The following is a 25148-nucleotide window of genomic DNA, read 5'->3' on the forward strand; positions in this document are numbered from 1 at the left end:
AATTAAATGTTTTCCTTTTATTAGAATATAAATTAGAACAAAAATTCCTTTTTCCTGTAGGGTATTCATAGCTATGAATAATATACTCATTATACTTGACTTTTTAGCTCTTCAAAATATAATTACAACCAGGAAGAGAAACAGTTTCAAAAGAAATTAAACCCTAATAGAGGAAGACTCTTGAGAGAGGAAGGAAGAGGTCTGAGAAGGAAAGAGTCAGAAGGTTCATACAAGATTGTGACTCATAACTTGAACTGAAAATCATTGAAGCTGAAAGGATTATCATATAGATTGAATAGATATAATGTCAATGAAAGATGAGACAGAGATAGATTGGAATCATGAGCCAGTGAGGAAGATAAGATCATTCAGAACTTAGTGTGAATCAAAATTTTAAAAATATTTGCCATATTCTTTGATTTTTAGAGGGAAAAAAACCTGACAAAGGTGGGGAAGATGGGAAGAAGAAGGGAAAGGGAAAGAAAGTGAGGAGGAACAGGAGGAAGAAGAGGAGGAAGAACAAGAGCAAGAAGAAGGAAGAGGAAAAGAAACAACATGGTATTGTCTCTTTAAGAGAAAAATGACATAATTTTTACAAAAGTAATTTTGGAGAATATTCCACATCCACCTGATTCCCACCTCTTCCATATAGGCCAACATCTATGATTATGATAAGATTTAAGAATTAAGAAGCTAAACTCATGCTACTCTAGAGCAATACCTCAATACTAGAAACTGAGATTATATTTTTTGCAATATTGTCAGGTCAAAGATAATTAGCTTGTGGTAAATAAGTTATACTATTAGGTGTGTCCAACAATTCTTAGCACCTAAGAGTACATGCTTCCTAGTACATACAGGCAAACTTTATGTTACTAAATAAGGAAAAGACTTGGGGTTCTTCAGAAAAAAGATTCTATTGCTTTAGTGACTTGACTTCTTTATACCTCAAGGAATCGAGAAGCAATTTCTCTATCATCTTCGGTCAGGACCAAATTGTCCACAAACATCCAGAAAAATGGCTTTTCGCTGTCCACGTTAGGCTTCCCATATTGTAAGACTCGGTAATACTGGAGGAAGTACCATACTAGGAGTAGCAGAAAATCAGGAAAGAGAATTATTATTCAGAAAAGAAACAAATGATATAATCTTAGGATGCCTTTCTTGGGAAATTATGAGTAAGTGGCAACATAGACCCTGAAAATAAATGATGAATTAAAAATGTGGGAGGGCATGCTAGAGCCGAAGGGAAAAGAGAATTATTTTACGTTGGATATTGAATTATGGTCTTACTTTTAGTTGGCTCTTCGTTTCTTATTTTATTACTTTCCTCACATTTAGCATTTCCATGATAAAAGGAATGGGTAAAATCCATCCTAGTAAAGTACCAGAGAAAATAGAGCCTACTGGGTTTTTTGATAACCTTGTGGCTGTTGTGAAATATTTTAAAAATATTTTATTGGTGCTTTATGACTTCACATCATTTTAATTTCCTAATATATCTTGCATGCAACTATCCTTTGAACAGACAAAAAAGATAATTGAAACAAATCAAAACACTGACCATTTTTGACAGTGTGCAGAATTTTGCATCCATTGTTCATCACCTCTGTACCAAGTGAAGGGGAGTGATATGAGCTATTTTCTTCATGGATTTGTACAAACTGAAACACTAAAAGCATGATTTAGATATGGTAACATACTCTCCTTCCACCGGGAACAAAGCCAGATTAGTTCCTGAAAACAGAAGGCATTTACTCTGTGAGAAGCTTCTGACTGGGTTGTTTTGTGGTTTGAGGATCATTTTATTACTGTGCAAGGACCTTCTTTGTAGAATGAAGTAGGAGAGAGCGAGAGAAAGGCAGCATTTCAGCAAAATCCCCGCTTTCCCCAAGCGGTTATATATTCCCTAGCAATCTCTGCTTATGGGGAAGGGATGCCTCCTCCTACCTGATAACCCTCATTTCTCCCCTCCCTCTTCTCTAAAATCCCTCATATCTAGCTAGAATCTTCTTTTCCAAGCTAGAAACTTCAGATCTACTTGAGCAGAACCCTTCTCTACCCTACAAAAATATGAGCATCTCTAATCCTGGGGCAGAATTATCTCTACCTCCAAACTCCCAAGCCAAGCAAGTTATCCTGAAGCATAGAATGAATTGGCATTCAGAAATTCAAGACAATTGTCTTCTCCCTCTCCTTTTATGATCTGAAGACCATAATGCCCAAGGATCCTTAACATGCTCTTAGCTGGCCCTTCCCCTTCCCAGTTCTGCTTTGTATGTTTTAGTCTCAATGTATAAATCCTATGGAAGCTGCCCTAATACCTTTCCCACTTCTCATGATGACTTTCTCTGATATTCTCTCCTTGTCTCAAGTTAAGTCATGGGGCCTTCCCTTTATGGACTCATCAACTCACCCCCCCCCCCCCCAATGTCTATTGCTTTCAGCATTGCCTGGCTTGTCTAGCTTTACTGGGAAGCCCTCCCTTTTTTTTCTCAGCAATCGACTTTTACAATCCCATAGACCTCATATTTGTGTATTTTATCCTAAGATCATCAACAATAAGTTGTTAAGAAAGTGAAAAACATCAGCAATTTTAGATGCATTCATATATTTCCTTCCTTCCTTCCTTCCTTCCTTCCTTCCTTCCTTCCTTCCTTCCTTCCTTCCTTCCTTCCTTCCTTCCTTCCTTCCTTCCTTCCTTTCCTGCTTCCTCTCTTCCTACCTCAGCTAAGGTAGACATTCAGGGGCTTCTCGACAGGCTAATCCAACTCTTCCTCTTCAGAGGAGCTTTGGCTTGCTCTGTTTCTGATACAGGCTAGTTGACCTCTCCTCAAACAACCTGGTGTCCCATCCTGGGGACTCACTTTTTAGAGCACAACTTAGTGTAGATACACTATAGCAGTGATGGTGAACCTTTTAGAGGGGTGGGTGATAAGAGAAATGTCCTCAGGCATACGTGGAGAAAGGAAGGGAAGCATCACAGCCCCACGTCCCTCTGACTTTCTAGTAATGAACTCTGGCAAACTCTGTGCTGGGGTGATGGTGTATGTATCCACAGAGAGGGCTCTGAGTCCTTCATCTGGTATGTGTGCCATAGGTTCACCACCATAGCCCTATGAGCTGAGTCCACTGGAACTGAAGACTCCCAAACTCAAGAGATCTACTGGCCTCAACTGGGATCATAGGCTTCTACCATCATATTCATTACTTCTAACAGGTGGGTAAAACAAGGAACAAAGGCAAATAAGATAAGGGGACAATGTATATAAAGAAAATTACAGGACATAGTCATTTAATGTATCAAAACATCTCTTACCAGGTGGATGCTTGAAGATTTGGCCAAATGCAGGGGTAGAACCATATATTAAATCAAATGGTCCCCATTCTTCTACCTAATTAAACACAAACATTTCAGAATATATAATTTCTCTATTTCAACATGTGACTCAAGACTACTAAAAGGTATATATTAATATCTAGCATATGTGGGATAAGTGATGAGATCTTTCTCTTAATACCATTGTATTAATAACAACAAACATAACATAGATTATTATTATTTTTAAAGCCATACCTTCTGCTTTAGTATCAATTCTAAGACAGAAGAGTGGCAATGACTACACAATCAGGATTAAGTGACTTACCCAGGGTCACATAGCTAGGAAGTATCTGAGGCCAGAATTTGAGCATAGATCACTCAGATCTTCTTAAAAAGAATAGATTATTGAATCACAGAATTCTAGATTTAGGATTTTTAAAATATAGAGATTCTCTAAGTTCAAATTCTACCAAGGACCTCTCCCTAGAATTCCCTTTCAGTGGTTTCAAGCATTTGTTTGTATTTCCCTAGCTATGAATTCATTAGATGTCGCATGACATCTTTCCATAGTGGAACATTTTTAATTGTCAGAAAATCCTTTCTTATATTGAGCTAAATTTGTAACATCAAAATCAATCAAAAAAATGTAAATCTGTAGCATCACCTACTACAGCTAATTCTGCTTTCTAGAGCTTTACAGGACATGTTTAGTCCCATTTCCCTTTGAGAGCCCTTCAAAATATAAAATCAGCTATTTTGCATTCCCTAAATCTTCTCTTCTCCAGTCTAAACATGCCTAATCCCTTTAACTTCGTAGGGCAGGGCTTCTAGATCCTTTAATCTTTCACTATACTTTTTTGTCAACATCCCTCTTAAAATAAAGCATCCCAAACTGAACATAGTGGGTCCGATCATGGCAGTACATGGATGGACTTTGTCTACCTCACTTTGAACTCTGGTTAATGTTCTCTAATGCTGCATTTCTCTACCAAAGTTCTTCTTTTTTTTTTTTTTTGATATTTCACTGTGACACTGACCTTTGGTTGTGCCAGATACTCAAACTCTGATAAGGTTCTTCCAACATTGCAAGTTGGAGACAAGCAATGGACTGGACATCTGCTCCAGAACCAACCAAACTAATACAAGGGTGGAATTCAGCACAAGTCCGACTGTTGATTGTTGAATTTTTTTAAAATCACCTCTAGCTCTCAACGGAAAGCTATCAAGTCAGAGAAATGTTGTGATTATGTTTCAAGAGGCAACACTCATTCCACTACAGTTGTGGATTTTTTAAATGTTGCGTTCATTTACTGAATTGAAACTTCATTGTATTCACTCATGAAGAACTTGAGGTCAAGTGAAACCCCAAAGCTGTTTTTCATGTGAATGGGTACCCTCTTCCATCTTCTACTTGGGAAATTGTCAACATAAACTTCCTGAAGTCCAAGCCAAGAACCATAAACAAGGAAGGGCGATTGGAGGTTTGTTCTAGGTGCTTCCAGCTTCTTTTTTCACCCACCCTTTATTCCTTGCTGAGCCATATCTCCAGAGTAATGCCATTGTTGCAACCCTCCAATCAAGAACTTTATTCCTCCATCACCATATCACTTGTTCAGGATCCTTTTGGAATTAGGCGAGTTGGAGGTCCAAAGTCATACCTTAGCGACATTGACCAGACTCATCAGGAGATGAACTGGTGCCCCTCCAAGTGTGGCAGTAATCTATGGGGGCCTCATCATGGACGGCAACCCAGACCTAAGGGTTCACTTCATGCTTTTCTTTTCTTTTTCTTTAAAAAAAAAAAAAACCCTTACCTTTTGTCTTAGAATTGATATTAAACATCAGTTCCAAGGCAAAAAAGAGTAGTAAGGACTAGGCAGTTGGGGTTAAATGACTTGCCCAGGGTTATGCAGCTAGAGAAGTATCTGAGGTCAAATTTGAACCCAGGTCCTCTCAATGTCTAGGTCTGGCTCTCTATTTGCTGAGCCACATAGCTGCCCTCCACTTCATTCTTTTCACAAGGTTTTTCAAACAAATGCTGTGGGTTTGCATTGACTGAAGGGGATACTGATGCCTTTCTGCATTTCAGTTGAATTATGCTCCCAAACCCCACTTCCACTTTCCAAATACTTTTCTTCAGGCATATTAATTTCTAGTTATGGATCTACACTGGTCTGATCATGATATTCAGTTGTATCACCACTTCCAATAGCTTCCCATTGCTAATACACATGCCTTAACTTGGCATTTAAGGTGGTGGTAGGAATTTATTAAGTACCTATTATGTGCCAGACATTGTGATAATTGCTTTTGGAAATATTATCTCACTTAATCCTCAAAATGGCCTTGGTAGGTAGGTAGGTGCTATTATTATCTTCATCGAGGAAACTGAGAAAGACAAAGGTTAATAATAATAACATTGAGCTATTTGCTTTTAGTCATGCCTGACTCTTTGTGACCCCATGGACTCTGGCTATCATGGGGTTTTCCTGGAAAGGATACTGGTGTGGTTTGACATTTCCTTCTCCAGTGGAGCCATTTATCAAGCAATCAGAGGTTCAGTGAGTTGTCCTGGCTCATACAAGTAGGAAGTAGCTGAGGCTGGATTTGAACTCAGGTCTTCCTAACTCCAAGCTCATTGCTCTTACCCATTGAGTCAAAGCTATCTCTTATAGTAATAATAGCTAATATTTATATGGTGCTTACTGTGTGCTAGGAATTATGCTAAGCACTTTATAATTGTTATCTCATTTGATCCTCACTACAACTGGGAGTTAGATGCTACAGATGAGGAAACCGAGGTAAACAAAGGTTAAGTGACTTGCCCAGGGTCACATAGCTAGAAAGTATCTTTGGCCACAATGGAACTGAGGCCTTCCTGACCCCAGGTCCAGAGCTCTATCAATTATTTTATTCGACGTGCTCCATAATCTTGCTTGAACTTGGAGTTCCCATTTTACTTTTCACACACTTTAGCCTACTAGCTGTTTCCTGAACTTATTTTTTTCATTGTTTATTCCTTTTACACAGGTATTTTTCCAGGGCTAGAATCCAATCCATCTTCATTTCCACTTTTCAGAATTACCTTCTTTCAAGGTTCAGTTCAGGTGTCACTTCCCACAAGAGTCATTCCCTGATCCCCCTAGATGTTAATGCAATGAGCCTCCCCAAGTCACCTAACCTAGCATGTAAATGTATTTTCCCCAATTTAACTCTTTAAGGTCAGGAATTTCGGCTTCTGTAGCGCCATAAATAGCAGGTACTGAGTAAAAGTCTGTGGAATTGAATGAAAATTTACTGAAACTGCTTTCTGAAAAGCATATGTGCTTATATCTACTATACAAAATTCCAGGTCAGTAACCTCATCAAAAATTAAAATCATAATGATAGTAGCAAAAGAGTAGCTAGTATTTATGAACTGCTTTAAGGTTTGCAAAATGCTTCACAGGTGTTATATTGTTTGGTAAATAAGATTAGTCTCACATAACTTGTTCTTAGTGAGCTTCTATTGACTTGCTTCACAGCTGGATAAAATATCCTTTAAAACACGAAAGAAAAGATATCAAGTGAATCTATGTACAGTAGAGGGAGTTGGGGAAGTGGAGAAGTAAATAATATCCTTATAATTCATGAAACAATTTGGCCTTGGGTTCATCCTATGGTCCAAGTATCCTCACCCACAAGATGCACAGATATGACTGAAGATGGGGTTGGTTACAATAAAAAGAAGCCATCATCAAAAGGTCATGTATTGGAATGATTCCTGGAGTGAGAGAAAATCAGTCTTTGATTCTACATCCCTTACAGTGTTTTTCTTGATCATGTTCCAATCCCTTGCCTTGTATGCATAAACACTTGAACCTTTATGTGCTCAGAGTCAATTCATGACTTCCTATCTGGCTTTCTTCACTTGAGAACTTCTGGATTTGATCTCCTCTTGAACCATGACTTCTCCAGAATTCTCTTAAGTCCTTACCCCACCCTCTGAACTTATTAGGTTCCAATAACCTCTGTTATCTCCTTGAGCCAGGGAGGAGACATCTGACATTTTGTCTTATTCCAGGACAAAGACAAACATATCCACTCTTCTACAGGTCCTCCAATTGAGATGATTGGCAAACCCATTAATATGCAAACCTGTAACTCCTGTGGGCTTGGGTGAAGAGGTATTTTGAATTACTCAGCTTAAATACTTCTCTGCTCCATTCTCTTTCCACTTGAGTTCATTGGCTTGCTTCCTATAATTTTGACACTATGTGAATCTCAGGGAAATGCACTCTTTGAGCCATCAAGATTATCTTTTAGAACAGATGTATGCTGTTTTTAGCTTCAGCCCATTGTCAGATTGCCAAGCATAGTCCTCTTCTCAGGAATTTGGGAACACAGCGAGTACATTTAAGGCATAGTATGTTGGCTGTGCCACTGAATTACTAATCTGGCTCCAAGAGCAACAATTTCAACCAGTTAGATTTTCTTACTATCCAGAATAAATAGTAGAGTAGAATGAAATCTGGCCTTATTTATTGTCCCCCCTATAGGACATGCTATCTCTCTGTACTGTCACGAAGGCTGTTCCCTGGGCCTCTAGAATGGTTTTTCTCCTTATCTCCACCTTCTGGATCAAGGTTCAGACCAAGTGTTACCTCCTACAAAAAGCCTTGCTTGACTTTCCCATTTTTTAGTGCTCATTCAATTATTATATTTATTTTATAATATATTCCGTATTCTTTTTTTTTTTAAGTCTTACCTTCTGCCTTGGAACCAATACTATGTATTGGTTCCAAGGCAGAAGAGTGGTAAGGGCTAGGCAATGGGGGTTAAGTGACTTGCCCAGGGTCACACAGCTAGGAAGTAAGTTAGGCCAAATTTGAACCCAGGACCTCCTTAGGCCTGGCTCTCAATCCACTGAGTCACCTAGCTGCCTCCTATTCTGTATTCTAAGAGGCATCTATGTGGCAGGATGACTAGAGTACCGGCTGTGGACTCTGAAAGATGAGTTTTAGAGTTTTTTGATCAGTTGTACAATCCTAGACAAATCACTTAAGCTCTTTCTGCCTCTGTTTCCCCAACTGTAATAATGACATCTACCTCTCAGGGTTGTTGTGAAGATAAAATGAGATAATATTTGTAAGACCCTTTGCAAACCTTAAAACATTCTATAAATGTGAGCTATTATTATTTTGTCTTTTTTTTTCCAGTCATGTGAGTTCTTTGTAAACCCTGTTTGGGCTTTTTTGGCAAAGAAACCAAACCAGAGTGGTTTGTCATTTCCTTCTCCAGCTCATTTTATCAATGAAGAAAAATGAGAGTAAGTTAAGTGACTTGCCCAGATTCATACTGCTAGTGGTCTGAGGCTGGATTTGAACTCAAGTCTTCTTGACTGTAGTTACAGCACTGTATCCACTCTGTCACTTAGTTGTGCCTATTATTTTGTATATATCTTAATATTTACTTCTCTGTATACAAGTTATTTATTTCAAGTATTATATACAATCTTTCTTAAAACAAAGATTTTGTTTTTGTCATTGTATCCTTAGTACTAAACATAATACCTCACATTGTAGCTTGTTAAAGGTATTTTCTTAATCTCTCCCTCTGTCTCCTTAAGAGGCAAGAGAGCAGGATTGCTAAGTGGATCATTACTGACAGGAGTCAGAGAGCAAGAGCTGAATATTCCATTACCAGGGAGAGGAGGGGAGAGATAAGGAAGGAACACTGGCAGTTGGGGCTTTTTGCCTCTGGATCTCAAGAGAGCAGAAGGTCTGTCTGCTACTGGGAGTTGAGTGATAGAAATTGATTGAAGGAGTTCATGGATGGTGGCTGTTGATTACACAGGAAGATAGGTAGTTAGTGAATCAATTTTAGATAGTGTAGGTCTTTACCAGGCAGGAAGAACCTATCCTCAGAAGTCAGTTAGATTGTAGGTTATTAGAAATTTTAGATAGTATTAGGAATTTAAATATAGTCATAGGGTATTAGATCAATAATCTCCTTTTCCTCCTTTTCTATTTTCTTTCTGTACTTCTCAAATTAAACTGTTTTATTCAACTACTCTCCTCACTTTCGTTGAATTCCCACTTTTAAGCCTTACAAGCTGTTTAATAAATGTTTGTTAAAATGAACTGATTCAAACCAGATCTAGAAAGGTGAGGAATGCAGAAAGACCTGGAAGACATGTGATAGTGTGACTCTGAGTATGCTACTTATCCTGTACAATTCCTCCCTCCCATACCATTTTTAGGCAGCTCATGAATGTCACTCCTTATAGCCCTCATGACCTGAGGGATGGTGGCTTAGCTTGATAAGATCTTATTGTGGGAAAAAAAACCCAACACAATTAGGATGAGGATTAGTGTTAAGATTAGGATTAGTGGGAGTGTGTTGGGAGAGTTGATCTTGGAGGCAGGATGGCCTTGGTTCAACTTTATCTCCAACACAAACTGGCTGTTTGACTGTGGTTATATGTGGAAGGTGCTGATCAACATTGGCTGTCATCATTCTCACTGGAAGTTCCCTACTTCAATGAAATCAACGTCTAGTTTTTAAAAAATCCTCTTCAAGTCCAAGACCTCACCAATACTCTCAATTGTCTGAGTTTTCTCAGCACCTATGAAAATATCAACTACTTATAAAGTCAGAGAAGTGCCAATTTGAAGAGACAGAATTGCTATAGCACATAGTAGGTTGAGGGTCAGTAGCAATGAATGCTGGTAAAATGAAATCCTTCAGTTTGTGAATTCCCGGAGGAGCTTCTACAGTTTTGCAAGATTTTGAGAGCTTAGGTTTAGAGCTGGAAGGAACTTCAAAAGCTCTTTAGTTTAATCCCTTCATTTTACAAATGAGCAAACTGAGATATAGAGGCAGCTAGTTGGTGCCAGGGATAGAGGACCCAGCTTAGAATCAGGAAGACTCATCATCCTGTGTTCAAATGTGGCCTCAGATACTTACTAATTGTGTGATCCTGCACAAATCATTTACTCCTGTCTTGCCCGTTTCCTCATCTACAAAGTGAACTGGAGAAGGAAATGTCAAACCACTCCAGCAATTTTGCCAAGAAAACCCCAAATGGGGTCCCAAAGAGTCAGATTTGATTGCAAAAAGGACTGAAAAATTAAAAATACTGAGTTATAATGAGGTTCAGTGATTTGCTTAAAGTCACACAGATAGAAAGTAGTAGAGCTGCGATTTGAATTGGCTCCTCTACCTTAGATCCATTGTTCTTTCTGCTATATTCTCAGTGCCCTTCCTACCATTTTTTCATTTCCAAGTTTTCTGTTCTGACAGTCCCTCTCATAAATGTGCTAAAGTCTTCCATTGAACATTGAAGGTGGAAGAAATACTGAATGAAGCAATAAGCAATAAGCCGGCCTCCATCTTGATCTACTTGGACACTCATGAACAATCATAGAAAATTAAACTAAAAATTACATTTGCTTATGGATGCTAGTGCAGTCATTGTTAGGGCCATCCTTTCATAGCCTGTGCCACCTTGCCACATGAATGTCTTCTTTAAGCTGACCTAAGTAGAGAGAGGAAAATAGAAAGAGCCACTTGCTCTAGAGCTTATGTCTGAAGTAGGGAGATATCACTGTGAAGGATCTTGGTACTCCCTCAGCATTCACACTGACTAAAGGACCCTAGAAAATCCTTACACAATACTCAACCAAAATCCTATATGTGTATATGGATTCCTACCTACCTCCATATCTATATTTATAGCCACACACATGCATATATGTATATATTCTGAGGCTGTAGATAGAGCTATCATAGATCTAGATATAGAAAGGATTTCAAAAGTCAAATCATATAAAAGCATCATTTTATGTGAGGAAACTAAGGCCAAGAAAATTCAATGACTTGCCCATGATCATGCATGTGAGTCAAAGGCAAGATCTGAACCGGTGTCCTCTAACTCCTGATGATTCTGTGATTTAAGTTTACCTACTCCTACCTTTTTGGACACTACAACCAGTGTAGATGAACTATTGAGCCAGCTAAACTTTGGATTGATGATGATGATGAAGAAGAAAAATTACCATTGGCTTGGCTGCTGTATCCTAGGAAAAATGAGACCTTTTGATCTCACTTGCAACAGAAATCTTCTATATGTACTAGAATGGAAGCTCCCAGAGTGCAGGTACTGTCTTGCTTTCTAGTTTTAATAGGGTTTGACAGAGTACTTTGAGCATAGTAAATGCTTCCTAAGCATTTCACTTATTCAATTTGATGTTCCCTCTTGCTTCTCATTTTTTTCTCTGCAAAGGAACTTCTGAAAGAAACTTAACTAGTTATATTTTCCATTCCCTACTTAGGAAGTTGATTTTGGGAACTCAAGATTAATAATTCAATTCATCTCCATTAATCTCATTACATTTTGTCTTCCTAGATTCAGTCTAGTTACTGAGATCTTTCTGGATATTGACATCCGTTACTAGTCATACCGCCCAAGTTTGTGGCATATGCAATTTGAAAAGCATTCCATCTCAACTTTTATCTAGATGATTGGTCAAAATATCAAGCAGCAGGAGCTAAGCACAGATGCCTGGGGCACCCCGCTAGAGACCCCATTTTAGGATGACATGGACTCACACCTTTTGGGGTTGGCCATTTGGCCATTTTCAAGCCTACTCAGCCTGTCTTGGTCCTCCCCAGATACCTCGCTGTTCCCACTGTTTACGTCTACCTCGAGAAGTGGAAACCTACTTAAACTGACTTCTAAAATCCCCAACTATATATAAGTGGTAGTTCAACTGACAGTCCACACCCAGGGAGCTCTTAGGTGTTGGCTCTTTGACTCATTTCAGCCAACATTTTTTGTTCGTGCTTGGCTGCCCCAGAGCAACACACCTCAGCCCAGCTTTCTGTCTAGCTGCTTGGATTGTGATTTGGATTTGTCTCCTCCCCTACTTCCAGCATTTTTCCTCTTGAGGTCTAAGTGCTTCCTAACTCTGGCACAAGTTCACTTTCACCCCCTCACTCTTCCTGGAAAGGGTGCAGAGCCTGAATCAGAGAATTAATGTAGCATTTTCTAATGACTGGCTCCATTACACATATTAATTCGGTGATTAGTAAGCACGTTTTAGCAAATCTTACTCATCACGAAATGAAAAAGGATAAGGTAATAAATAGAAGGGGACGCTGGGTTAGGGCAGGATTTCTAGACTGAGGGTCTAGCAAACTAATTGTTTTCATAGTTTCTAAGACTACACTAAGAAGATAGTAAGGGAAAAAATGATTGGCCCCCTTCTTCTAGAAATGAGAGAACGTTCTCTAGTTTGAAGACTGGCCCTCTCGCCAAGAGATCTCTTTAAGATGGCACTGGCAAACTGATCTCAAGGGGAGCATCCTTACCGCCCTTGCTCCTCTTCCCCTTTTTGCTCAGTGAGATCTAAGGTGATTTAGACTAGAAAGCATTCTGTAGACCTGGGTTTGAATTCCAGCTCTGACCCTGCTAGTTGCAACACCTTTAGCAAGTTACTTCCCCTTGCTAAGTCTTAGTTTCTCCATTTGTTTGTAAAATGGGGAAATAATACTTGTAATATCTATCTCAAAGGATTCGTAGCAGGAAATTATTTTGCAAAAAGTGCAAGCACTATATAAATGCAACCCACGATTATCATTGTATTATCATTTGTCGGGGCAATGGAGAGAGCCCTGGCCTGGGAGGTAGGAAGATTCATCTTCTTGAGCTCCAATCTGGCTTCAAACACTTGTTAGCTGGGTAACCCTTGTCAAATCACTTAACTTGGTTTGCCTCGCTTTCCTCATCTGCAAAATGAAGGGGGGGGGGAGGAGAAGAAAATGGCAAACCACCCCAATGCCTTTGCCAATAAAACCCCAAAGGGGTCCCGATAAGTTGGACTCCAAAAACAATAAACTTAAAATAGGACACATTTTCATGTCCTTTATGTTCGACAAAGTAAAGGAAGGGAATAAACATCTATATAGCACTTACTATGTGCCAGGCACTGTGCTAAGTACCTTTCAAATATCTCATTTGATTCTCACAACAATCATACAAGGAAGTACTATTATTATTTCCATTTTACAGTTGAAGAAACCTGAGGCAGACAAAAGTTTAAGTCATTTGCCCAGGCAGAGTCACAGTGTTAGTGTTTGAAGATGGATTCGAACTCAGGGCTCCCAGACTGCAGACTCTGTGCTCTATTCACTGAGCCACCCAACTGCCCCAGTATTCTCTTCCCAATCTCCCTGTGAGGGTAGCCTTCTTATTCCTTTTTCTTTTTTTAATAGAATAAGAAACTAAAGATCAGATTGGCAGAAGTGATTTGTCCCAGTTTGTGCACATAGTAAGGGGTAGAATCATAAATGAAACATCATCTTCTGAGGCTAAATCTCCTCAGGCTCTTTTTTAATCTGAATGATGACAGTTTGATTTGCTAACCTTGAAAATATCTCTAGTATGCAATAAGATACATTAACTGAAAATTCATTATTTACTTGGTATGTATTAAAAGAAGACATAGCATAGACTTTGACGGGTGTTTGTTCCCCAGGTAGCTAAGTGGTACAAAGAATAGAGTTCTGAACCTGTAGTCAGGAGATCAAATTGGGCCTTTGATATTTCCTATTGTATGACCCTGGGTAAGTCACTTAACATTTGTCTGCCTTGTTTTCCTCAGCTGTAAAGTGGGGATGATGGTAGCATCTACATCTTACAGTTGTTTTGAGGATAAAATGGCATAATTTTTTAAAAGCACTGAACAAATGCCTGGCCATTTTCACTGTTGTTGTGCAGTCATATCTGACTCTTCCTTAGCTCTTTTTTTTGGGGGGGAGCATATTGAATATTGTAGTAGTTGATAATTTTATTCCCCAGCTCATTTTACAGATAAGGAAACTGAGGCAAACAGGATTAAGTGATTTACCATGGGTCACACAGCTAGGAAGTTTCTGAGGCCAGATTTGAACTCAGTTCTTTCTGACTCCAGGCTTAGCACTCTACCTACCATGACACCTAGCTGCCCAATGGCTGGTACATGTTGTTGCTGTTCAGTTGTTTCAGTCCTACCTGATTCTCTGTGACCCCAGTTGATTTTTTTCTTGGCAAAGATACAGGAGTGATTTGCCATTTACTTCTCTCACTTTACAGATGAAGAAACTGAGGTAAACAGGGTTAAATGACTTGCCCAGGGTCACACAGCTAGTAAGTATCTGGGGTCAAACTTGAGCTTGGGTCCTTCTAATTCTAGACCTGGAACACTGTCCACTGTACCACTTAGCTGCCCAGTACCTGACACGTAGTAGGCACTTAATAAATGCTTGTACACTAAGTCAGCTGTTTAGTAGCTCCATGTAAACTTAGGCACGTATCTCTGGGCTTCCATAAAATAAGATGATTGGACTTGTTCTAAATATTATGAATCTATGAACAAGTATTTTGCACTCTTCTACCACGCTATTCTATGAGGCCATAGAAACTTATGGAAGAAGTAACTGGCAATAGCCAAAGAACAGCAGATTTCATTTTAATTGTTCACATGATTCTGATGACATAAAAAAATGCAATGCTAAGGTTTCATCACTGAATTTCAGCCTTTTATGGGAAGTAATGAGGAAACTATTTTCCATGTACTCTAAGAGAGCATTATAGACGTTAGCAAAAGATAGTGGTTTCTCCCTTTATTATGCAACATCCCATATGAGTACACAATTTCTTCTCCTAGTGAAAAATAGATTTTAGGACTATCAGACTCCTAAAATTAGTGAACTACAGGCAGCTTTATTTTACTTACATCTTTCCTTACTACATCTGTCACATCATCCAAATATTTCAGCATTCCATTATCAGAACTGTTATCCAAAAATCCAAACTTCACTAGTTCTGCATGAGGGAAAGAAAGAGTATAAAATGTATCAATACATATTTTGATTCTTTAAGGCAATAAAAGAGAAATCTGACTCATTTCTAATAGCAGACCAATTATTAGACTTCAGTCCATCAAGGATGTTTGATTTCACCGGTGTTGGTATTCTACTTTATCAATCTGGATAACAATCCCTCCTCCCTTTAGTTGATAGTTTTAATGATTTGTTGTGACTGGACAGTTGTGACTGTAATATTTATTGAGAAAATGGGATTGGATATTATTAACAGGGAGAACAGAAGGTTTTATAGCAAGGAATAGAGGAGTTGAAGGGAGAGAGGGAATATGGCTGCCAGTGAGGTAAAAGAAGAGAGATACCCCTGCCGAGAGGCTATTTTTGAAAAATGGGGTTCCTGAGAAATGGGCCTGGAACATCTTCTCCATAGAATGATGTTGCAGATACCCCAGAGCAGGTAAGCACAGACCATCCTGAGGGACAAGCCTCCCCCCAGACTTCATCAACCAGCAGGAGTCCAATAAGGAACGTTTAGAGTTGACTGGCTGTCCTGAGGTTCTGCTCCCTCTATGTCCCCTGAAATGTTAGTCCTCTTATTTGACTGTGATATCCAATAAAGATAAATTTTAATAACAAGTTGGATTGGGAGGGTATCAGGGAAGAAGGATTCTCTAGATGAGGTTTGAGTCTCCCTCAGCTTTTAAGCTGAGGCCAGGCCTCACAGGCTGGTGGAGGGTTTCTGTTATTCCTGTTTATGCAATATCTATGCTAGTTTTCTTAATTTCAAAAGTCTTAGCAGTAAACAGCAAGAGGAAGAAAGTTCTGACCTTCAGAGCTGGTTGGGCCTATCTCTTTGGGCTGATACCCCTAAAGACTGGCCTTACAGTTCAAACTGCTTCCCTTAAGTCCTTTTGTCAATGACATGATCACAGGAATCCAGGGAGAGCACACATTTGGGAAAATCAGGAAAATAGAGGTACTTCTATCCAGAGACAGGGAGAGAGAGAGCTCCTTCCACTTCCAGGGCCAGGAAGGAAGTGCTAGTCATAAGACCAACTGCCACTCCCAGTTGCCCCTAAATATATTACAGTTTTTGGCATAGCCAGCTAGGTTTTCCAATCTATTTTATCAAGAATTTGGGAAAAAGAAGACAGTTGGAAGTGTCAGAGAAGTTTCAGAGAAATTGGACCTATATACATTTCAAAAGCCTGTGTGACTGTGGAGAGCAGCCATTTTGAGAACAGTGTTGAGTGCAACTAATCTGCCTAGCAACACCACAGACCAAAAAAACCAAACCACTCCTTCTGAAGAGAGGAGGCAACTCTTAAAGGGCCAGACTTAAAAAAAACACACACTTTTTCTGTTGCAAAATGCTTTTCAAGATACAAGACAGCAAAGAAACTATTACTTGCTGTGGGTTATCTAGCCTTGATTGGATATTTCTTTTATATGTTTTACAACTTATTTTTTGTCAAGATTCCAGATATATTTATTTTCTGCTTACCATCTATGAAAGTTTTCAATGGCTGAATGTATGTGTAAATCGCTTGATTTCATTCATTCCCACATATGCTGGAACATTATTCTTCTTAATCCAATTATACTATGCCCTAAAAAAGGTGTGCATCTAATTTATGGGGAAAAAAGCAAAAGACAATGAAATGGCTGTGATGATTTTAGCCATGAGGGAGGAGATGACACAACTAAAGCAAATGATTAAGCAACTGAGAAGAAACAAAGTGGCAAATATATTAACTCACAACAAGAAATACCTAAAAATAATGATGTAGTTAAGCAAGGAAAAGCAGATGGGGCTGAAGGTGGGATACCAATATTGCCACTAAGAGATCAAATAAGCCTACAACCAGACAGTGGCATAATTCATATTAAAACACACAAACCATTTACAGCAGCAGACTTTGAAAGTCTGAAAAAATGGATGCCTTCCTGGTTTTCAGAGCCTGTGAAATGTTTGAAAGAATGTAAAAGAGAAATTAGGCTTTATGATCGAGATTTCCAGGACACTGAAATTCTTCTCTCAGAATTATTTTCAAAAAGGGAAAAATAACAATTCATTGATGAAATTAGAAACAATCCAAATTTAACATCATGGCCAGAGGAAGGAACAGACTTAGAGTTATCTAATAATGCAAATCTATATTATCTAAAAAAGGCCAGAGAAGATCTATTAGAGGCAATGAAAAGTTTTTCAAAAAGACCAGATACTTGGGGACAATTTGAGGAATCAAGACAGGAAAGTGGGGAACATCCAGCAAAATTCCTCAATAGAGTGATTGAAGTAGCAGAGGATGTGCTTGGATTTGAAAATATAACTGAACAAAATCTCCAACACATAAGGAGACAATTTGTGGAAGGCAGCAACACACCTATAAGATCATATTTTAAACTTCAGTGCCCAGACTGGGAAACTCTAAGTCTGGAAGATTTAAGAAAAACAGCAACTTATATATTCACAGGTCATAAAGAAAAGGATGAAATAATAAAAGAGCTTAAAACCAAGCTCAAAGAGACAAATAGCACAATTAAATATAAATAAATTGAAGAAATAAAAAAAAATCCATCTACTCTGCAATCATACAAACCCACAAGAAATTACACACAAAGCAATCAAAGGAGAAATGTACCCAAATGTTTCCTATGTGGAAATATGGGTCACATGGTTTGAGACTGCTATTTAAAGGCACAATTAGTCCAAGCTAACAACAAACAGAGGTCCTGGAAAAGCAACTTAAAGTATAGCAGCAAAAATACACAAACAAATACAAAATGTTGTAATTGTAATTGCAAAAATTCATTGCAAGCACCAAATTTAGAAACTGTGGAGAGATACATCCAACAAGGAGTGAAGCCACATTATTCACAAGTACTTTCAGGTGCTGCTAAACAAAGTCAGTTATGAAGCCAGGTGCATGGGATAACATCAAAAAAGGAAAGATGGGAAAGGAAATGGGGAAAATGAAAAGGAAGGAGACTGCATGCAAATAGAATTTGGGGGTCCAAAAGCACAAAATAAAACTAAAGAGCACATAGAAGAAGAAATCAAATTAGATAATGATATAACAGAGGTTAAAGAGAAAATTTTTGAAACAATGGAACAAAACACAAAGAAAGGGAAAGGAACAGAAGTGGCAACACTCTGTTATACACAAACCTTCAGTATCCCCTGTTCTTCAATTCCCATCCATTTTCCCATTTGCCCCTATAAATATTACATGACACAAGAAATAAATAGTCAAGGGATATTACATTTTTCAGCAAATTTAAAATTAGAAGTAGTCATTTCAAAACCATGCTCTAAATTGATAACAGTAAGAGAAATACAAATTTAAATAACTCTGTAATTTTACCTTATCTCCTTCAATGACAAAAAAAAACAAACGAAGGAAATGTTGGAGGGATTGTTGGAAGGTAAACATATGATTATGTTTCTGGTGAAGTTATAAAATGGTTCAATTCTTCTGGATAGTTATTTGTAATTATGGAAGAAAATTGACCTAACAATTCTACTACTAGACATATGCCTCAAGGAGGTCAAGTCCAACCCTTATTTGGTTCCAGATCTATAGTCCTACATCTCTACCTGCCTGCTGGAAATCTGTGAATACTGCCTTTATCAGTTTAAGTTACAATGCCTCTACCTCAATGATCCATAAGTAACTCAAAATCAACACATCCAGGACAGAAATAATTACTTTTCACCTAAACCTCTGAACTTCCTTGTTTCTGTTAAGGACACAACCAAAGTCCCCAACCTAGGAAATCAGTCTTTATTCTTCAGTTTCTCATGCCTTATATCCACTCAGTTATTAGTCTTGTTGATTCTACTTTCTCAACATCTCTGCATCTATCCCCTTCAGTGTACTCAAATTGAACCCACTCTAGTTCTTATCCTCCCTTGCCTGGACAGTCTCCCCATTGTCTCTGTAGCCAGTCTCTTTCCTCTTTGATCCGTTTTCCATAGAACTGCCAGGAGATCAAGGACCATGCTTTTAGGACTACTGAATTAGATCATCTTTGACATTCTTTCTAACTTAAAATTTATCTTCCTATAATCTCTTTATGAAGCTGTTTCCTCATCTGGAAAATGAGGATATTAATATTTGTTCCACCTTTCAGGCTTCTTGTGAAGAACTGGCACCGTAAAGGCTAGAAATGAATCATTATCATCCCTACAACAATATTAACAGCTTTTCTAAGCTCTGATCCTTACAATTCAGGATTGCAGGACAAATAATTTGACACAATATATTTCCTCTTTTTCCTTTATATGGACAAGAAATGCTTTCTGTTCCTTTTGTAACTGGCACATTGTCAAGTGTCTATTAGGTAGACAATCAATTTTCTTTTATTAGTATCTCCCACAGACCCTTTGAGATAATCTGTAAGCATATGATGCTTATCAAATAGGTTATAATGGAACATGTGATTTATTTTAAATTTTAAAACAGATAACAACTTTGGATAAGATTGCAAATACATTTACCTGTCTCAATATCACCAAAAAGTGACAGGACTTGGATTGGTTTTCGTTTCCATGCAGGTACAGTTTTATACATTTCCAGAGGTCTGTGCTGTATTAGTATATAAACAAACAAATAAATAGAGAAATACTTTTAGAAAGGTGTATAGTCTATTTGGCCATATACCATACAATTCCCCTTCTTTCCAATATATCCATTCATTGCAGTTCATAAAAATAAACCTATATTATCTTTGCGAATTTAGATTTTTTTAAAAAGTGATTTTGGATCAGGGCATAAGTAATTTGGCAAGTAGGAAGCACAAAGCATAGCATTCCTACTAGTCTGGGAATCAGAGCCATCCTACTGAGTTCAGATCTAGTCTTGGACACTTATTAGTGATGTGACCCTAGGAAAGTCCCTTGACCCTGCTTGCCTCAGTTTCCTTATCTGTGAAAAGAGCTGGGAAAGGAAATATCCATCCACTTCAGTGTCTTTGCCAAGAACACCCCAAATGAGGTCATTAAGAGTCAGATATGCCTGAAACCTCTAAATGACAAAGAAGTAATTCACTTTTTTTCACCTAAGATTTTAGATAGAATTAAGAACAACACAAATTGGCTGCTCCCTGGGGAGGGTGAATTACTTATTTGACCACACTGAAATATGATGGAAAGAATACTGGACTTGGAATCAAGGAACCTAGGATTGAAACCTGACGCCAACTTTTGCTAGTTTTATATCACTTCACTTGTCTAAACCTCAATTTCCTCAATTGTTAAACTGTGATGAATGAGGAAAATGGATGAATGAGGCAGCAGAAAAAGTAACAGATTCATTGTCGGTTGTCTGATCACTCTTTCTCTGTGTCTTGCTGATTCATCATCCATGTCACCCCCACAAACTATGGATATACCCTGAAGTCTGTGTTCCTGGCCATCTTTTTTCTCTCTCTGTTTTGTCCCTTGATGACATCATTATCCGGTGGGTTCAGTGTTTTATCTCTAGGCAGTTAACTTGGAGGGCTCTCAATCCAGCCTTACCCTCTCTCCTGAGCTCCCGTTTCAGCATGACGTACTGCCTAGTGTATATTTCAAGCTGGTTGTCCCATAACAGACATCTCAATCTCAGCACCTCCAATTATAATTCTTCCTGAACCCCTCCTCCCTCTGAATTTCCCCATCACTATTTTGAGGACATCACCACTGTCATCGTCACCCAAGTTCCCGACCTTGGGTTCATTCTTGACTTCTCACACTTCCTCATTTCACATGTCCAGGCTCTTGCCAAGTCTTCTTTTGTTTCTGTCTCTATCTACAACATCTGTGCTTAGCACAGTGCCTGGAACATATGGCGCATTTACTAACTCACTTACTCTTGACTGCTCTCTGTGGCGTATGTTCCCTTCCCTCCATTCACACAGCCGCTATCGTCATCCAAGCCCCCGTGCCCTTTTGCCTAGACGATTGGTCGGTCTCTGGGTCATGTCTCTTCCCACTTCAGTGAGTGGAAAGTATCGTCAAAGAGATTTTCCTAAAGTGCAGATCTGACCATCTCCCCTCTCTAAACTCCCTATTGTGGCTTGGGATCATCGTGACTCCATGTTACCTCTAGGATGAGACCTAAGCGTTTCTGTGGGGCATGGAGGCATGGAAAGCCCTTCACTCTGCCTTTTTATATACTGCTCTGCTGTTTGAACTCTGTATTTCAGCTATCCAGCCATTGCTGCCTGCTTGATCTTCCTCACACATACTGCTTTATTGTCTCTCATCTCTATGCCTTTGTACCATCTGCCTGATGCCCGAATGCCCTCCCTCCTCCTTGAATTCCCTGATTTCTTTCCAGAAAGAGTGCTCCCCCTCCAAAAAAAAAAACCCAAACTTGTGTCTGTTTTGTATACATTTTGCACAGACCTATAGACTTATGCTTCTCCCTTGACAGAATATAAGTTCCTGGAGGGTGGGATTGTTTTGCTGTTGTCTTTGACTCCCCAGTGCCTATCCCTGGGCCTGACACATAGTAAGTGGGTGCTTAATGAATGGCTGTTGGTGTTCCATTTTTCCCCCAGAGCAGTGCTAAATCTTGGAAAGAACCCTGGTTATCAGAACTAGAGGACCCAGGATTCATTCAAGTCCTCGCTAGAGCTCTTACTATCTCAGTCACTGGTACTTCTCTGGACTTCAGTTTCTTCCTCTGTAAAATGACAGGGTTGGGTCTGAGTTCCCTTCTCGTCCCAGAGCTATGATCTCAGCTATAGCTGTTCCTAACAGAAGTTTAAGGCTAGAGGAGATGCAAAGGAGGAGAAACACGCATTTATTAAGTGCCTACTATGTGCTAAGCACTTTACAAATCCAAACCTCACAACTACCCTGGGAAGAGTGACTATTTTCTCCATTTTTATGGCTGAGGAAACTGAAGCAGAGACAAGTGACTTGCCCAGGGGTCACACAGCAAGTATGGATTTGAGGCTGGATTTGAACTCGAGTCTTCCTGACTCCAGCTCTGTTGCTTTATCCATTGTACCACTTAGCTTCTTCTAACACTGGGAAAGTAGAGAGGGGGCAGAGTTTTTATGGCTCAAAGAAGTCTCCAGAAGTCAACTCTGGTTTATAATTTCCAGATTTCTGTGAGATGTGTGGTATTTGCTCTATCTAAGTAATAAATTCAACAAGTTCAGGAAATCTTAAATGTATTATAACTTTGGGAAATAGTTAACACCAAGTATGTGGTCCAGAGAGCAGCTGTTCAGATTCCATCCCGGGTGGAAGGAATGCAGACCTGCTCTCTGAGACTTGCAAGCAAATTCCACAGCTTTCAGAGGGAGGATCCGAAAACAGCTCACAGTCCTTTGCTGCAGTTGTTTGCCCTTTCCCATGCTCACTGAAACCAGATGGGACAGCTGCGCAGTCAGTGAACACCAGCGTAATGAATCTCTTGGGCCAATTTCTAAATAAGGTTATATTAAGTTCTGGCTTGTCCCTGACTGAGTAGACCTCTGAGTTTATGCATGAGGTAGGATGATACTGATTCAAACAACACTATTGCACTGGAGCCCTTGATAGATAGTTAGATGGCACAGAGGATAAAGCATTGGCCCTGGAGCCAGAAAGCTCCGAGTTCAAGTCCTGCTTCAGAATTCCTAGCTAGATGATCCTGGACATATTAAAAAACCCTCTGTCTTCCTCAGTTTCCTTATCTGTAAAATCAGGATAATAATAGCTTCGACCTCACAGGGCTGTTGTGAAAATAAAATGAAATAATATTTGTAAAGCACTTTGCAACCTTAAAGTGCTCTACCAATTCTACCAATGGTTATTATTATTATTATTGTTGTTATTATTATCTCGTCAACTTCTCCCCACTCTTCAGATCACAAACCATCCAAATCTTCTTGTCCTGTACAACAAGTTACACAGATCCTCTGCAAATCTTCCATACGAGGTTCAATTGTGCTCAAAGCTTTCCTCTAAATCTCTTAACATTATATGACTACCAAGGCTGCTGGGTAGTACAGGGGTTAGAGCACCAAACCTGGAGATTGGAGATCCTGGGTTCAAATCTGGCCTCAAACACTTTCTAGCTTAGTGACCCTAGGCAAGTCATTTAACCCTGTTTGCCTAGCCCTTACTGCTCTTCTGTCTTAGAATTGATACCAAGACAGAAAAAAGGGGGTAAAACAAGACAAAATATAACAAGCCATTGTATGAATACCAGTAGAAAACATGAACCAGTCTCGAATGCTTTCCTCTAACTACATGACCAGGCAGCTCTCTTAACCCACATTTATATACTGATATTAATTTACTTAAGACTCATACTTTCCATCCTAGAATCAATACTATGAACTGGTTCCAAGGCAGAAGAATGCTAAGGGGTAAACAGTGGGGGTTAAGTGACTTGCCCAAGGTCACACAGCTAGGAAGGAAGATCATATTTGAACCCAGGACCTCCTGTCTCTAGATCTGGCTCTCCACACTGAGACACTCTGCTGCCCCCCTTAAATGATTTTTAATGTTGCCTCTGCACAATTCATTTCAGCACAGTCTTCCTACTATCCTTGAGGAGAACTGCATTTGAGATGTTTTCAGAGACTGAATTCCTGGTTCCCAGCCCCGGAGCATCGGTGGAAGAACAATGGTAAATCCTTGGGGGTCACTGAAAGTGTAAGTCGGATAAATCTATTCCTATTCAATTTGGGGTCCAATTCATTTACACCTTGAGTATTTGTCTTAAGTATATGTTCTGATGGAATAGTCTGAACTATAAATATTTTAGCAAATTGGTTTTTTATCAAAGAATATGTTCTTTATTATTATTTTTTTTGTCTTTAAATTATTGTCAATTCTGGGGGGCAGCTGGGTGGCTCAGTGGATGGAGAGTCAGGTCTACAGAGGGGAGGTCCTGGGTTCGAAATCTGGCTTCAGACACTTCCTAGCTGTGTCACCCTGGGCAAGTCACTTAACCCCCATTTCCTAGCCCTTACCTCTCTTCTGCCATCAAACCAGTACAGAGTATTGATTCTAAGATGGAAGGTAAGAGTTTTTTTTTTTAATTTAAAATGTTATGGTCATTTCTTAGTCTGCTACTATATTTCACTTTCCCTTGTGACAAAGAAATACAATTAATAAAGCAAAAATATTTGATACAGAAATCTTGCCTGACAATGCAGGTCCATATTCTTTTCTAATAGTTCTATGCCCCTCTACCATGAGAGAGGAGATAGTTTTTTTTTTTTTATCTTTGGGCAGCTTGATGGGACAATGGCTAGACCGATGGACCTAGAGTCAGGTCCTGAGTCCTAATCTTGCCTCAGTCAGTTACAAGCTGTGTGACCCTAGGCAAGTCACTGTACTTGCCTCAGTTTCCTCTTCTGTAAAATGAGCCGGAGAAGGAAATGACAAACCAACCTAGTATCTTTGCTGTGAAGACCCCAAAGGGGGTTATAAAGATTTGGACATGACTGGACAACAACAACCAGTATCTTCATTGGTTTTCCCATTACTCAGACTTTTTACATTATATTACATGCCATTACACAAACTGTGAAGACTCAATTTATTTTGTAGCAGTCATTACATATGCTGCTTTCTTGGTCCTACATATTTTGCTCATCTTTGTTCATATCAATCTCATGTTTCTTTGAATTCTCCGTATTCATCATTTCTCATTTCAAAATAATATTTTGTTATATTTATTTGCCTGGCTTAGAAAAAAAAAAGCCATTCCCCACTCAATAGGCAGCCACTTTCTTTTCAGTTCTTTGTTAAGACTGGGTCAAAAAGTGTGGACAGTTGAGTCACTTTTTATTGCATAATTCTTCGACTTGAAATTGAGAATGGTTAGATTAGCGTCACCCACAGAGCATCAGCGTGTCTGTCTTCCCACACCCTCTCACTAGTGACTGTTCCTGTTTTTGATCATCTGCCAATTCGCAGGGAGCGAAACAGAACCATAACAGTTGATATTTCCTTGTGAATCATTAGGCCAAACTCTACAGA

The 25148-nt window shown here is 39.0% G+C and overlaps 1 protein-coding gene and 1 long non-coding RNA gene across 2 annotated transcripts in view; one reads left to right on the forward strand and one right to left on the reverse strand.

Annotated features, from left to right (window-relative positions):
- DNMT3L (DNA methyltransferase 3 like) overlaps nt 1-25148 on the reverse strand; it is a 65134-nt gene that overhangs the window by 4984 nt on the left and 35002 nt on the right. Inside the window, exons 9-12 of the mRNA XM_056826083.1 lie at nt 19674-19761; nt 15082-15170; nt 3320-3395; nt 948-1087 (exon numbers count right to left, since the gene is read on the reverse strand). Of these exons, the coding sequence (XP_056682061.1) occupies nt 948-1087; nt 3320-3395; nt 15082-15170; nt 19674-19761 (393 nt within the window). The remainder of the gene's footprint in view (nt 1-947; nt 1088-3319; nt 3396-15081; nt 15171-19673; nt 19762-25148) is intronic.
- LOC130458947 (uncharacterized) lies at nt 341-23853 on the forward strand. The gene is made up of 3 exons (XR_008918294.1): nt 341-558; nt 3101-3220; nt 23689-23853. It is a non-coding gene; the product is annotated as an uncharacterized LOC130458947 (long non-coding RNA).

This window comes from Monodelphis domestica, chromosome 4, assembly GCF_027887165.1.
Source record: "Monodelphis domestica isolate mMonDom1 chromosome 4, mMonDom1.pri, whole genome shotgun sequence".
NCBI classification, from domain to species: domain Eukaryota; kingdom Metazoa; phylum Chordata; class Mammalia; order Didelphimorphia; family Didelphidae; genus Monodelphis; species Monodelphis domestica.